The sequence below is a fragment of the Taudactylus pleione genome, unplaced genomic scaffold (genome assembly GCF_031769625.1).
Source record: "Taudactylus pleione unplaced genomic scaffold, aTauple2 ptg001253l, whole genome shotgun sequence".
NCBI lineage: Eukaryota > Metazoa > Chordata > Amphibia > Anura > Myobatrachidae > Taudactylus > Taudactylus pleione.
This window is the reverse complement of record NW_028285653.1, coordinates 372,750-388,714: the sequence shown is the minus strand read 5'-3', so window position 1 is coordinate 388,714 and position 15,965 is coordinate 372,750. Positions and strand designations below refer to the sequence as shown.

The 15,965-nt window shown below is 38.8% G+C and overlaps 1 protein-coding gene across 1 annotated transcript in view; it reads left to right on the top strand.

The window, feature by feature from the left end:
• The window catches only part of LOC148450934 (vomeronasal type-2 receptor 26-like), a 92,329-nt gene extending 78,601 nt beyond the window's left edge, over window positions 1–13,728 (top strand). Inside the window, exon 5 of the mRNA XM_088462502.1 lies at window positions 12,821–13,728. Coding sequence (XP_088318628.1) covers window positions 12,821–13,728 — 908 coding nt within the window. The remainder of the gene's footprint in view (window positions 1–12,820) is intronic.
• The last annotated feature ends 2,237 nt before the right edge of the window (window positions 13,729–15,965 follow it).

Sequence of the window (15,965 nt, the reverse complement as noted above, 5' to 3'; positions counted from 1 at the left end):
TTTTGATTTGTATTGTACGGAAGCTGACGGTTGCATAGCAGGTGTCCTCACACAAAAACATGGTGATGCCAATAGGCCTGTAGCACACTACAGTGCACAATTGGAATGTGTTTAAGAAGTGTAGCAGCAACTGCTCTATTGGTCACTAAGAGTGAGGATGTAGTATTAGGTCATGATATGATTGTTTATACACCACATGCTGTATCTGCTTTTCTGAATTCTGCCCAAACCAGACATGTTTGTTCAGCTAGGTTCACAAAATGGGAACTAGCTCTAATAGCACCTGCAAACATCACCATTAAACGGTGCAGTACATTAAACCCAGCAACGTATTTACCATATGTGCAACAGGATGCACAAAGGGTGGAGAGAGGTGAGTCACTGGTGGAAGGTGAGTGATGCACATGATTGTATGGAATATTTCAATCAGACCTTTACTGCAAGACCTGACATACGTGATACACCTTTAGAAAATGTAGATGTGACATTTTACATGGGTGGGAGTTGTCATAGACAAACTGACACTAGAGAACTATGTACAGGTTATGCTATTGTAAATGACAATGATATCATAGAAGCTGAACCCCTTGGTCCACCTCACTCAGCCCAAGTGGCGGAGCTGGTGGCACTAAGGAGAGCATGTGAATTAGCAAAATGAAAATCTGCTAATATCTACACTGACTCTAGGTATGCCTTCGGGGTAGTGCATGATTTTGGTGATCTATGGCATCTAAGAAATTTTAAGACAGCAGCAGGCACACCAGTCGCACACTCAAAACATATAAAAGGATTATTGACAGCTATCCAAATGCCTAAGGGAGTAGCCGTCATTAAGTGAAAAGCTAATACATGTGAGGATGATCCGGTATCACTGGGCAATAGGGCAGACAAAGTTATCAAATGGGCAGCAGGTTTAAGAGTAAGCATGCCAATTAATCAAATGATGATGGTTTTCCAAACTATTGAAATGCAGAAACTAATTGAGATGCAAAATTTGTGTTCCATTCAGGAAAAGGCAGTCTGGACATCCAAGGGATGTGGGCAAGAGTCCTCTGAACTCTGGAGAGATGGACAAGGTAAGCCGTTGGCACCCAAGGCATATTACCCAAGCTTGGCTGAGGCAGCGCACGGTCTGACTCACCTGGGAAAACAAGGTATGTGCAAGTTGTTCAGGGCATATTGGTGTGCACCAGGTTTCTCTTCCCAAGCTGAAACGAGGGCAATGTCCTGTTTGACATGCTTGAGGAAGAACGTTGGAAAAACAATACCAACCGAGCCATCCCATGTTCCTCCGACAGACAGACCTTTTCAGGTAATACAAATTGATTTAATCCAATTACCACCCTGAAGGAATCTCAAGTATGTATTAGTTTGTACAGATGTGTTTTCTAATTGGGTTGAGGCATATCCAGCTGCCACTAATACTGCAGTGTTTATTGCTAAAAAGATTGTTCAGGAGTCTGTATGCAGATACGGTATCCCTAGAATTATTGAAGGTGATAGGGGTACTCATTTCACAGGTGATGTCTTCCAGAACATGTGTAAGTTGATGGGTATTAATAGTAGACTTCACACCCCTTAATGACCGCAAGCAAGCGCCAAGTTGGAGAGGATGCATGGTACTATTAAAAATAAACTGAGTAAGATCATGGCAGAAACTGCACTGGGATGGCCAGAAGCCTTACCACTAGTCCTCCATAGTATCAAAACCACTCCTCGACTCCCTCTTAATTTGTCCCCCTTTGAAGTACTGTTTGGTAGACAACCTCATTTGATTATAAGTCCACAGAAAGATTTGAAAAGTAACAACAAGGTAACTGTAAAGTATCTTAGAACAATTGGTAAACAGTTGAAGCAGCAACAGCAGAAACTGAAATTGTTGTCACATGATATGCCAGAAACAAACTGTCATGATATTGAACCTGGAGAATTTGTTATGATCAGAAATTTCTTGCATTCAGGTTGTTTGACTGATCGGTGGGAAGGTCTGTATCAAGTGTTGCTGATGAGGACAACTTCCTTGAAAGTGGCTTAGAGAGATACCTGGGTCCATTCCACTCACTGTAAGAATGTCAAACAACTGGTGGAGAGACAAGGCGGAGTCGAGGCAGATAACATAGACCTGTCAATTTCGAGTCTGATCCTGGAGGGTTAAAAGTTGCAGTGAGACACCTAAGCTAAAGAAATTTGTGGATCACTGATCCAGCAACGGAGTGGTATGCTGGGGTTATGTTTGTGTCTTCTTCCAGAGTTTTCATCATCCTAGTTTGTTTCAGGATTTCTGTTTACTGTGATGGAGGTCAGATGACGGAGAGAAGAGCTGATGGTGATATTGATGGAGTGGAGTTGGGAGAAGGAGTGCTAAACCAATCGGGGGAGTATTTGACCAAACCCAGTACAGTAATTGTTAAAAAAATCTGTTATTTTGGAAACTCGGAGACAGTGTGAAGGTCTGTTGTCTGAGATTTATTGTATGTGTCAGTTTTGTGGGTCCCTAGTCGATGAGAGATGCATCCAACAGTGCCAGCCTAAGTATAACCCGTATTGGGGTGGGTATCCTTTAGAGGATTATCATACCATGGTGGGCAAAGTTTTAAACCAAACTGACTGTTGAGTGTGCTCTCACATGCCTCAAGGACAACATAATGTAGGGTTAGTGCCATTCCCATTGAATGTCTCTGAGGTTTTAGAATTGCGAAGAGGGGATGCACTGGATGGAAAATTTCTTATGTCCAAACCACCTCATTTTAAACTCCACCAGTACCAAGTAGCTAGATCACTTTTATGTTTGAACATCACAAACCCCAACAAACCAGGAATTTGGGAGGTGACTGGGAATAACCAGACGATGACTTCTCACTAAGAGCTGATAATGAACTTATAATTTTTGAACTTTTACGCCCAATTAGAACAGGGGGAAGACACTTCCATATAAATATACACTAAGTTCCACCAAGGAAATGGTTAGTAGGGTACCAGAAGGGTACTGTGCCTAGGTGATTCAACCAGAAACTTGTATGAGTCAAATGGGAGAACCTGAAATAGGATCACTGGCTAGGGAAATGTGTTTGACGATAATGATGTTTACTATTCCTTATATTCTCCCTGATGATGTATATTTTATATGTGGTAGGAAAGCGTATAAGTGGCTCTCTCCAATTTCAGAAGGTTTGTGTTACCTGGGAAGAGTACTCCCAGAGGTTATGACCCTTACACATGGTGAAATGCTTGGTATTCATAAAAACACACCATCACCATATCTTCACACACAGTATGAACACAGAGACAAAAGAAATATGATACCTGGTGATGTACATAAAGCCACACAGTTGATTAGTGAAACAACTGGCTGTCAAGTTTTAGTAGCATTGGATCCCACCTGGATCGCTCGGGGAACTCTAAATTTCAGATATATTCAAGATCTTGCTAAATTAATAGATAATATCACCGAGATGTATAATGACACATTTAGGTATGCAGGTAGGGAGTTACAAGCTTATAAGAAAGAACTTGTGCAACATAGAGTTTTTAGAAGTGAGTTTGAGAAGTGATGTTGCCCATAGCAACCAAACAGATTCTACTTAACATTTAACTAGCACTTTCTAGAAGATAATCGCTAGAATCTGATTGGTTGCTATGGGCAACATCACTTCTCAAACTCACTTCTAAAAACTCACACTTTAGTAAATTTACCCCAGGTTTCAAGTGCTGCACGTATATTACAAATAATACTAGTGACCCCAAGGAGGTGATAGACCGGAAGATGAATGAAATTCTGCAGCTGAAATGGGAATTTTGGAAGAGCCATAATGCTTCAGTGGCTGAAGTAGAGGAGAAGGTAGAAGAATGGGTTTCTTGGTTGAACCCAGTGAAATGGTTCTCCAGTCTAGAGAGTGGGTCCAGGGAATGGTTGCTAGTCTAGGTTAACTCCTGAGCCTTATATTGGCTGTCATCTTAGTAATTGGCTTATGTGTCAGGTGTGTTCCTGCTGTGTTGAAATGTGGAAAATGTAATGCTAAAGTAAACTGAGAATGAAATCATGATGGTGGTAAGTAATGATAGTATGAATACTGAGGTAAATGAAGAACTGCATTACAAGCCTGAACTAGAGTGTACCATCAGATGATGTATAGATTTAGCCATGCATGAAATGTATTATTAAATGTTATTTTAAACATCTTAAATAATGTAAGTCCCTATCCCCTTCAAGACTTTCTTTATAGGTTAGGTGCATCCCCACATCTTTCCCATGATCTTCCAAGATCCGCAGTGTGCGTATAAGGGTAGTTTTTGTCCCTCCCAGAGACACATTATTGATGGTTTAAGAACCACCTTGTGCAATCCCATAATATAACATTAAATAATATGTCATAGTGTAAGACTAAAAATAAATTTAAGACCAGAGTGTGATAGCGTGTGGTTTGCTATCAAATGGTGGACTGTCAAAGCCGGATGGATGGCTGAGACATAGATTGTAAAATTAAAATATGCACGATGCCATTTTATGTTGCCCCTGATGACGCCATCTTGCATCGTCAGCATGAAACCATTGTGTGCGATGCTAATATGCTATTATTAGCATCGTGCGACTGCATTGCTACCGCATATTGTTAAAAGTCCTATCATATCCCATACACACATTAAATCATACATATAATATACAAGATGTACAGCGCACAGTAGCGCTGTTTATTAAAACTCTCTGCACATAAAACGCACCACACATATTAGCGACTACACGCAATAGTCTTACACTTGCACATACCAAAATTTATAACAAGGTTCCCTAAGCATTTAGGTTAATATTAGAAGTTTTATACATTATCAAGTCTATTGTGAAATAAATATATTTGGTATGTAAGGTTTAGTACATGATAAGTAGACCATGTTTGGTGCCATTCTAAACCACTGTTTATTTGCAGTGGTCCGGTTCCATTGGCAAGGAAATTGCAACATGCATCTGCGAATTATGGATCATAGAGAGATAGGCATTGAAATGTACTCTGTAATGTAATATTTATTAGCCAGTTTATACTTATTCTTTTGCGGGAAAACGCACACAAAGAGCTGTTGGAGGGCTGAATTATTACAATACAAACTGACCTATGTACTGTATTGTAACAGAAGAACCAGAAGGAAGAACCAATGGTATTATGCCAACTCATTCTATTATGTTGCCTATCTCTGCAAGGATACATATGCAAGCACTCTAGATCTGGGAGTTAGTCATCTTTCTTTCTATTGGCAGAGGTTTCATAGTTGATGCCGGGAAATCTGGATTCAGAGCGCATGCGTATGTATCGACTGTACCTTGTATTTTGTATAACCTTTGCGCTAATTGTATTATAGATCAAGGCATGCAACTATATGCTTTTTATGTGAATAATAACTTTTGTGCTTTGGAACCACACTCAAATTCTGGAAAGCGATTATTTCATATGCATATGCAATGCTAAATAGTGACTATAGGGTATAGAGGTTAGTAGGAATTCATATTGTATTATAGGAACGAAGCTCAAGACTTACGAAGGACATTATTTCATAATCAGTCAAAGTTCTAGTAGACAGGTTTTATACTATTTTATTTTTCTTGTTCACCAGTCTATTTTTGCCTTTTCCATTGGCCCCCACGTCTGGTGTAGAGCCTAAAGGGGGGTCCTTTTTCGCTGTTGTAAAAACCCCTAAAGGGGGTCTGTGCATAATGTACCTCCCCTTGTGCCACTTGTGCCAGCACATTCCTGACCTGTAGATTGTCCTCCACTTGAGGTGTCAGTCTCCAAGGCAAATTTTTTATAACACCTTTAGGGGGCTGTAAAAGGGAGTTTTCTTGTACCTGCTGGATTATTAGCCCAGGCATATACTTTTTTCTCCTTGTAATCCTTATTGACAATGTTGAGTTTGTGTTGTTTAAATTTGATCAGGTCTTTTTTATATTTGTCAACTTGCCCTTGTAGTTTGCCTGTCCAACCACAATATGTGTTCTCTAAAATTTCTGTTGATGAGCAACTTCAAATGTCGTGATTTTTTGTTTGATGGTGTTTAACTCTCGTCCTGACTCCTCAATCACATAAATATGAGGTCAAAGGATGCCTTGTTAATGATTGCTGCCCACTTTCTGCAGAACTCGGGATTGAAGTGTCTGATAGTCGGAGTATTGCAGATGCGAAACCCTCTTGGGATTTTCTTAATCCTATAATAGTCACTAAGCATGACCCCATATAAAAAATAATCAGTCTCTTTTTCTTCAATCGATAAAGTTGTGCATAATAGTAATCAGTTGACTCAGCTCCAGCTGCAGTAGACTGATCTTCTTTGAAATGAATGTTTTCTGCATATGTGTCAGAAAATGCAAACAGGTTGCCCACAGGTAGATCAACGTAGGTAAAACCCAGACCATCAATATGGTCTGTTGACTCAGTCATACTCAGCAAAAATACTGTAATAATTGTGGAACAGGCTGATGAAAACACAAAAAGTAGGGATGGTGTCTCAGCTAAGGTCAGTAGCAAACACTACCGCCTATAGATACATACAGCACCAAGCTTGGCACTCTTCTACATGTGGTAATCGGTGGGTGCCCTCCGCTATGAATAAGATTCAAATGGCAAACAGAGGCAGCGGCACTTCCACAATAATACAACTAGTACAGTCTGGTTAAAGATAACCTGTAACATTTACTTAAATGCTTTAATCTGCAAAGATTATCATCAGGAAGCATAACAAACATGAACAAACACTTACCTATATAACAGACATGTACACCACTCATGCAGCCTGCTCTGTCCATCTGGGTGTGCTTCTGACGTCAGCGACTTCAGCACTGCATAGTGGGCGTAACCTCCGATGCTCCCCTCACTATGGAAACGAAGTTAAACAATGTGCATCAATGACACCTCCACCAAAAACAAATACAAAGACATAACTTTACACAAAATAGCATCAAAGAATCTAAACAAGTGGGCAAAATATGACCCAAATAAGGAAAATCAACAAAGGAGCCTGTCTATAGATACAACAGATAAGCCACATGATAGAGGATGGGCCAGACATAGTATCATGTCAGCACTAATCGAGTGATGGTCATACTCATGAGAAAAGGTCAAAGATATGTTTGTCCATCCTCATTCTGGACATTGGTACATAATTAAGCAGATACTTACCTGCACCAGTCAATTCATTGTTTACTATATCCATTGCCCCGTGGGTTACTATACATAGGTAAGACGATGAGGCAATTCCGTGAGCGGATGGAGATCCATTGATCTGCCATGCGCTTGGCCTTATTAGGCAAGGATAATTATCAGCCTGTAGCTCGTCACTTCAAGGCATGCAGGCATAATTTATCCACTCTGCGCTATAAGATGATAGATAAGGTCAAATAGAGTCATAGAGGTGGTGACAGGGCAAGACAATTATTGCAGATGGAGTCGCATTGGATCCATCGCCTGAATACGTTACAGCCATATGGTTTAAATGAGGGTTTACCACTGTCTTGTTTTGATTAATTACTTGTCATCTTTTCTCATGAATATGACCATCACTTGATTAGTGTTGACATGATAGTATGTCTGGCCCGTCCTCTATCATGTGGCTTGTCTGCTGTATCTATAGACAGGCTCCTCTGTTGATTTTTTTTGTTTGGGTCATATTTCCCCCACTTGTTCTATTTTCTGTTAAGTTATGTCTTTGTATTTGTTTTTGGTGGAGGTGTCGTTGATGCACATTGTTTAACTTTGTTTCCATAGTGAGGGGAGCGTCGGAGGTCAGGCCCACTTTGCAGTGCGACACGCTGATATCAGAGACACACCCAGATTAACCGAGTAGGCAGCATGAACAGTGTACATGTATGTTACATAGGTAAGTGTTTGTTCAAGTTTGTTATGCTTCCTGGCAAAATTTTTTGCAGATTGAAGCGTTAAAGTAAATGTTACAGGTTATCTTTAACCAGACTGTACTAGTTGTATTATTGTGGGAGTGCCGCTGCCTCTGTTTGCCATTTGTATCTTATTCATAACAGAGGGCACCCACTGATTACCACATGTGGAAGAGTGCCAAGCTTGCTGCTGTATGTATAAATATATATGTATATATATATGAGATATAAAAAGGTATAAGTGGCGCACAAAGCTCATAAACAGTACATGTGATATAATCAAAATAAATAGTGAAAAATAAACCACGTAAAATATCTCAAAAAACACTCCCTATTTAAGGTGGCTGCCGCACTTTCCAAAGTGTGATCTATTCAAAAAAATCAACTAAATAATGTAAATAAAAAAGGGTGAAGGAGCGGCGCCTTCAGTGTAACAACTTTAATAGCAGGGATATTAAGACCATCCATAAGGTCCGAACACACAGTCTATCCTTGCTGTGTCTTCGTGTAAATCCCACGATGTAAATCTCAAAGAAAACAGAAAAAGAAAAACAAACATAGTGTAGTCTGAAATGATATAAATATATATATACGTTCAAAAAGTGCTGTCGTGCAAAAGTGGTGACATAGACAATAGCCATGTGTTAGAAACACTCCACTCGTGTGTATACAACAAAGCTCCAGCACCCCGAGTATATAAAAAATAGCCTTGTACCAGCTGTTTACTTGTCTTATGTCAAGGTAACAGGTATCTTTCTTTTGGTCCTTTTCTAGGTCCAGGATGCACATGCAAACATAGAGAAAAAAAAGGAGGGCCTCTAATAGTGTAATAAGTTTAACACATACACTTTAATGAAGACAACAACAAAAAAAACTCGTACAATATAGCAAGATTAAAAGGGCTTATCTGTCCAACAATGTGGAGGTGTAGCAGGAGGTCCTACTAAGTACTGCTCAATGCGTTTCATCCCTCTGTGGTCTCTGGGGACTTCCTCAGGAGTGGATACAGCAATTGCCACCTCCTCAAGAATTGATTGAGAAAAAAGTTAAAAATGTGAAAAAAAAAATGAGAAAAATTCCACTCCATATTGGAAGAAGAATAGTAATTCAAGGAACACAAATATACAGCAATGTAAAAGGGAATTTAATATGAATCATTGTTTTCCTGTGAGGAATAGAACAAACTCCCAGAAATCCAATTGGAATAAAAACAACAAGAACAGATTAGATTGTAAAATTAGGAGAGATTATAGAGAATCGGGAAGACATATATATATATATATATATATATATATACTGTCTTAGCAAATGAGGGCATGGAAGGATTATCCTCATCCAATGGACCTTTTTTAGATTGGGACCCAAGGACCCCAAGGACACAGGGATATTAAATATAAAAAAGAACTATAAAACTCAAAGGGGAAAGAAAAGTAATGTAAAAAAGCAGAGAAAGAAAGGGACTCTATTAAGCTCACCTGATGTAATTTACAAAATAGATGAAGAAACCTTTTCAATTTAAGCAAGAGGGTATTGGATAAAGATGAGGAAAATTTACTCAAAAAGGGGCTAAAATTTGCATCTTCTTTCACACCTAAGGCTTTTGATAACTTTCTTATAAATTTCTGTACATTTAAAATGGTAACAGTTAAAAGTTTTTGCTTAAATCAGGAGAAAAAAAAATGAGGGAAATCAACCCACATTAGAAAAAATTAAATTTAAACCACCTTGTACAATAAATCCAACACAGTAATGAGGTAGTTTATATAATGTTTTAATAAGGTAGTTTGTGATGAAATGGAGAAATCCATACAAAGTACAATTAGAAAAAAGCCCAATTTAACAAAACGGAATTTTTAGCATTAAAGTCATTAAAAGAGGATGCAGATTTAGTTATTAAGCCAGCTGATAAGAGGGTGATGTTGTTTTAATGGACAAGGATAAATATACAGAGGAGATATTGAGACAACTTAATGGTGGGTGCACATATAAAATATTGAAGAGTGATCCCACATTGCGAATAGAAAAAGCATTGTTAGAATTCACTAAGAAAGCTCTAGAAAATTAGATAATTTCGAAAAATGTATTTGAATTCTTAAATATTAATAATCCTTCAATTCCAACAATTTGTATTGTCCCCAAAGTCCATAAAAAACAAAAGAACCCCCTGGTAGACCCATAATATCGGGTTGTAACAGCTTACCATGTACTGTAACTTGTCATCCTTAATATATTTTTATTTGCAACCATTAGTGCAGGAGACAAAGGCCTATGTAAAGCATACAGGGGATGTACTGAGAAAACTAGCTCTTTTAACTTGGGAAGATGACCTTTATCTATGTAGTGCCAATGTGAGTACATTATACACAATTAAAGAAATGAAAACAGACCTAATAGCTGTATCCTATTTTTTGGAGAAAAGTAATTTAAATAAATAACTGAATAATTTTATTTTGGATGGCATCCAATTTATACTCCATAATAACTATTTCTATTTTGCAGGTTCATTCTCTCTGCTAGTTGTTGACACTGCCATTGGTACCAGGTTTGCCCCCAGTTTTGCCAATTTATTTATGGCATACTGGGAAGAGCACCACATTTGGCGTGATGGTGGTTTGGTGGTGGGACTGGTAAACTGGCAGCAATTCATAGATGACATTCTATTTGTCTGGAAGGGGGATGCAAATTTCCTCTTAAATTTTTGTGACTCATTTAATTCGAATAATATGTGAATCAATCTAACTTTTGCTAAAAGTAAGAAAGAGGTAGCTTTCCTTGATTTATGTATTTATATCTATGAAGGTATGGTTAAAACTAAAAATTATAGGAAAATAACTGGCTCTAACAGCTTTATCAAAAAAACAAGTCAACATCATGTAAACTGGCAAGATGGTATCCCGTTTCGACAGTTAACCCAAGTAAAAATAAATTGTATAGATAAGACAGTATGTGAGGAACAATTAAAAGAAGTGCCTGAGCGATTTTTATATAAAGGTTATAGTTCAAGCACTCAGGAAAAGGCAAAGGTGAGAATAGATAAAATTGATAGGAAGGATTTTTTTTTTAAAGAAAGATAAAGCTTGGAATGCAATTCAGCGGCCATACTAGATCCGGTTTCCACTAGATCTCGTTTCTGCCATGATGAGTGAAGCAAATGTCTGGTGCATTGATTGACTGATGATGGATACAGCTGGAATGAATTACCATGGGTATTTAAGGGGCTAAAGTAAGAGTTAGCCATGCTTCTGATGAAGGAAGCGGGTAAAGCATGGCTTCCGTGGAACACTTCACTGAGGATTGCTGGACATTTGAAACATTCGGTGAGGCGGGTATGGGTTCCTGAACTGTCACCTAGCTATCCTGTTATACCACCTGAACTAGGACACTGTTCATCTTTGAATGTTCCTGCTTTGCCATTATGGAAGTGATACCATGTTTTTATATGTCTATAAATTGTGAGTGCAACTGAGTATTAAATGATTTTTATGTGCCTAAAGGGTTTCTACACTATGCCTTTTTTTGTTTTTTTTCTGTATCCTATTGATCCATGTATGTACATGGGAAAAGGATACTGATATCTTTTTAGGAAATTACCTGGCTATTGGATTATTGGCTGACAATCTATGTGTTTCCTGTTGTGCCATTGAGGATTGATTTCATGTTTATCTTAACAACCAGGCCTGTGAGTACATTTTATTATTAAAGATCTCCGAAAGTTATAAAAGTCTCTGTATTACAGTCTTTTTTCCCTCTATACCCATTTATATTGGAGGAGGATATATTTCTTATAGGGAATAAGAAGAGGACATCTTTGCAAGTTACCCCTAACTGAATTAATACAAAAGCACTGTATGGTAATTGTAATAATGGAACCCTACAATTGGGACTCGCTACCAACCAAAAAGGACTTGGGGAAGTTTTTTGTTTATTATTAGGTGCTGGTAATTGTACTTTATTTGTCTATTCTCTTACTATATAGTTAGTGTATACATGAACCTGTTTAAACAGGGAAAGTACTGAATTTTTGCTTATTTATTTTATTAGTTTCAACTTAAATTAGTTTCAACTTAAACACGCAATACCTAGCAGCATCCTCTTTTTAAACTGTGCACGTAATTTTAAGAAAATTATTGTCCACAAATGATAACACATAAAGTGTCACTCAGAGACAGACCACGATGTAGTATTTGCTCTATGAAGCCCACTCTAACACCTTATAGGAATAGCATTCAGGTCCTATATGGCAGTATTACCTCACTGCTCCACATGCATCATCCCCTGCTCATCTATAGTGTAGTACAGCTCAGTAGTAGAAAATAAACTGTGGCTTAGTCAGAAGTACAAAAAGCCTGTAACGGGTAAAGGTCAGGGTGCAGTTGCCATTCTCAGGGGTGCTGAGCATGTGGGGAGGAGGTACTAATTTCCTGGGCCCATGCTTGCTGGAGGGGCTTGGCAGTGTGCCGAGTCCAGCACCAATCACCCTCCTTCTTACATCGCAGCAGTCCAGCAGCTGGGCTTCTATGCCTATGGGGGAGCGTTCATGCTGTTCATGCCCCCCATTGGCTGTGTGCAGGGCTGAGAGGAACACAGCACCCCCCTCCACAATGCTGCAAAAAATTATTTATTTTCTTCTTTTTACCAAGGAGGCATGGCCACACCACCCACTATTAGGCCATGCCCCCTGCTACATGGGCTTGGCATGGCTGTCAGCAGCCCTAACGAAACTGCTCCTTTGACAGTACATCTCTGTCAAACCATAATAACTCTTTATGGGTCAATCACATGATGAAGCATTTTAGGTAGAAGCACAGCAAGACTATTACCAGTGAATTGTATTATAAATTTTTTGCTGTAGAGTTTTATTTACTATGGATGTTTTAGAACTATTTTATATAATAAAGAAATTATTGGCCACACAGATATTATGTGTTATTGTATATTTCATCATAGACAGTGAGGTCTGCCAAAGATGTCCTGATGAAGAATGGCCGGATGGGAGAAAAGTGAGCTGTATTCCAAAATCATACAACTTTCTGTCATATGAGAAGGACATTGTGGTGCTAATTTCTGCAGTAACAGCTTTATCTTTCTCTGCCATAACATTATTTATATTAGGGAACTTTATTTATTACTGGGACACTCCCATTGTGAAAGCCAATAATCGGGCTATAAGCTTCATTCTCCTGGTTTCCATCTTGCTGAGCTTCCTCTGTGTGTTCTTGTTCCTCGGTCAGCCGGTGGAAATAACCTGCAGGCTGAGACAAACATCATTTGGGATCTTCTTCTCCATAGCTGTCTCTTCTGTACTGGCCAAGACAGTCACTGTCTGCATTGCTTTCAAAGCCACCAAACCCGGCAGTCCCTGGAGGAAGTGTGTCACACTCAAAGTGTCTAATTATGTGGTGATTGTGTGCTCCTCTGTCCAAGCTCTGATCTGTTGTATCTGGCTGTCTGCTTCTCCCCCCTTCCAGGAGTATGACCATCACTCCTATCAGGGAATGATCATCATTCAGTGTAATGAAGGATCGGTACTTGGGTTCTACTCTGTGTTGGGTTACATGGGGATCCTGGCGGCTGTGAGCCTTGTTTTGGCTTTCATGGTGAGGACATTACCGGACAGTTTTAATGAGGCCAAGTACATCACCTTCAGCATGTTGGTGTTCTCCAGTGTCTGGATTGCGATGATCCCGGCCTATCTGAGCACCAAAGGGAAAGACGCGGTGGCTGTGGAGATATTCGCCATATTGTCCTCATGTGCTGGAGTTCTGGGCTGTATATTTTTCCCAAAGCTGTATATTCTGCTTATAAAACCTGAAATGAACTCGAGACAAATTATTCTGGGGATGACAAAATTATAAAGAATTACACATAGTACCAATATTCACCATAGTAGTGTTTTGTTACCTGAAAATTGCTTAAAAGATTCCAGTTGCATCATAAGATTGTTTATGGAAATAAATATAGATGCATTTAAGGGATCAGTTCAATGTCCTGGTGCAAAGGATACCAGCACTGAGTATACCAGCACCAGAATCCCGGCACCTGTTAGAATCTTGGTGCCAGCATCCAAAAGGTAACTAGCTGGGTTGGGGGGAGGGTTAGGGTTAGGCACTAGGGGGAGGGTTAGAGTTATTCAAACATTGGGTAGGGTTAGGTTTAGGGTGCGGGGTGGGGGAGGTTACATTTAGACACTATGGGGGAAGTTAGATTCAGGTTTAGGATTAGGATAGGGAGAGGGGGAGGGTTAGAATACTGTCTGGCAAGTGTCAGTATTCTAACCCTGTCAGGATGCCGGAATTGGGATTCTGTACCCATCCAACATTTAGAACTATTCCAAGTGTTATATTATAGTACCCCAGCTGCCCACTTACCAAGGAACTAAGTAATATGGCAACAGAATAGGGTAATGATAAGTCTACAAATGTAGTTCTGTATATGATTCTGTATATAACTAGCCTCCTATTACATATTATTCTATGTACCAAACATATTAATGTAAAATTGAAATGCAATAAAATTACAGATGAATGTGCCCTGTCTACCCTCAGTGGAAATGTAATAGTTACATTTAGATTATATTGAATACATTACACATGGCTCAACCTCCCATTAATAAATTGTCACATCTACTGAGGGTAAAAGTACTAAGTAATTTTTTCTATAAAGGCCGTCACTGAGCGTGAGTCTGCTATTAACTTTATTTGTATAAAAAAACAAATGACTTCAATATTCTCAGTGAGTCTTAGGGCACTTCTTATTACTAGACACAAACCACAGCATTAATCAGACCAGACCAGATCATCTTTGGTGTCTGACACCAGTGACCATGTGACCAGATTATAGAGTTCTTATACCAGTATACAGCACTCTCTGCATCTTCCTGTTGCCGGCTACTGTATAATTTAGCTTTGATTATATTATATGTGTCTACTACTTGGCAATGGTCAGAGGAAAGTTTATATGAATTCCCGCACAGAACTTAAGTATTAGTCTTAAACCCCCTATTAATATATTTTCTCGTTGATATTGCCTCAATAATACGATCTATGTATTGTTTATCACATATTAAGGTGTGGGGGAAGTGGTGCCACCTTGCTCACTAAACAGGTATGATATATAATCAAAGGAAAGGGAACAATGTGAGACTATTAAGGTGCACACCATTACATATCACTATCTAATTGATAGAAATAAACATATTTTCATCTTATTTGGTAACCATACAGAATTATTTTTTGACATGCATTGAATAGCTATTATAAATACAAGAGCCAATAATGTTATCCCACTGTGACTCAATGGAACGACCTGACTGATTTTAAAACACCTTTCCAAACCATCAACACTTCTTTCTCTACTTTTATTTTAAAGAAACAATAAAAAGTTCAATAAATATATAATAAAAGTTAAGTTTTATTATTTTGCTAAGTAACCATTTCCTTGTGTCTTAGTGTGCTCCTTAATAGTCTCACATTGTTCCCTTTCCTTTGATTATATATCAACTTGGCAATGGTATAAGCAGAATAATAGTTCACACCAGAGGACCCTCAAAGTCAACAAACTATTCAGGACTTAACCACTGTGGTATATTGAATGGTAGCAAGTTTTGTACAGCCGTACTCACTGTTACATGCACAATGTATGGAAAGAGTGGAGCTTGATAAGAACATACATAACACCAACTGGTGTTGTAATGTATGTGGATAGTGGTGCACATACAAGCAGTGGTATCAGGTATACTGTGGATATATCACAAGGTCTCAGTAGCGCTCAGTGTATAACATCTGTGTCCCACTCTAAAACAGTGACAGGATGGTGCTGCACATGCATCAGAAGACAAAACAGCAGCCATCATTGTAAGGTACTGATGCTTCACTAAAACAACATCATATAGACTGCGTAGTAGTGCATTCCAGATATGCCCATTCTGTCTAATCCTCCATTATGTTACCACTAGTAACTTTTTTATACCTGATGTGCTACTGCTCTATATATACTGCTTATGCATGTATCAGAGCCCAGCTTTGTCTCTGACCACAGCTGTCAGCCATGCCATGATTACTATGTACCATACCCCAGCTTTATCTCTGACCAT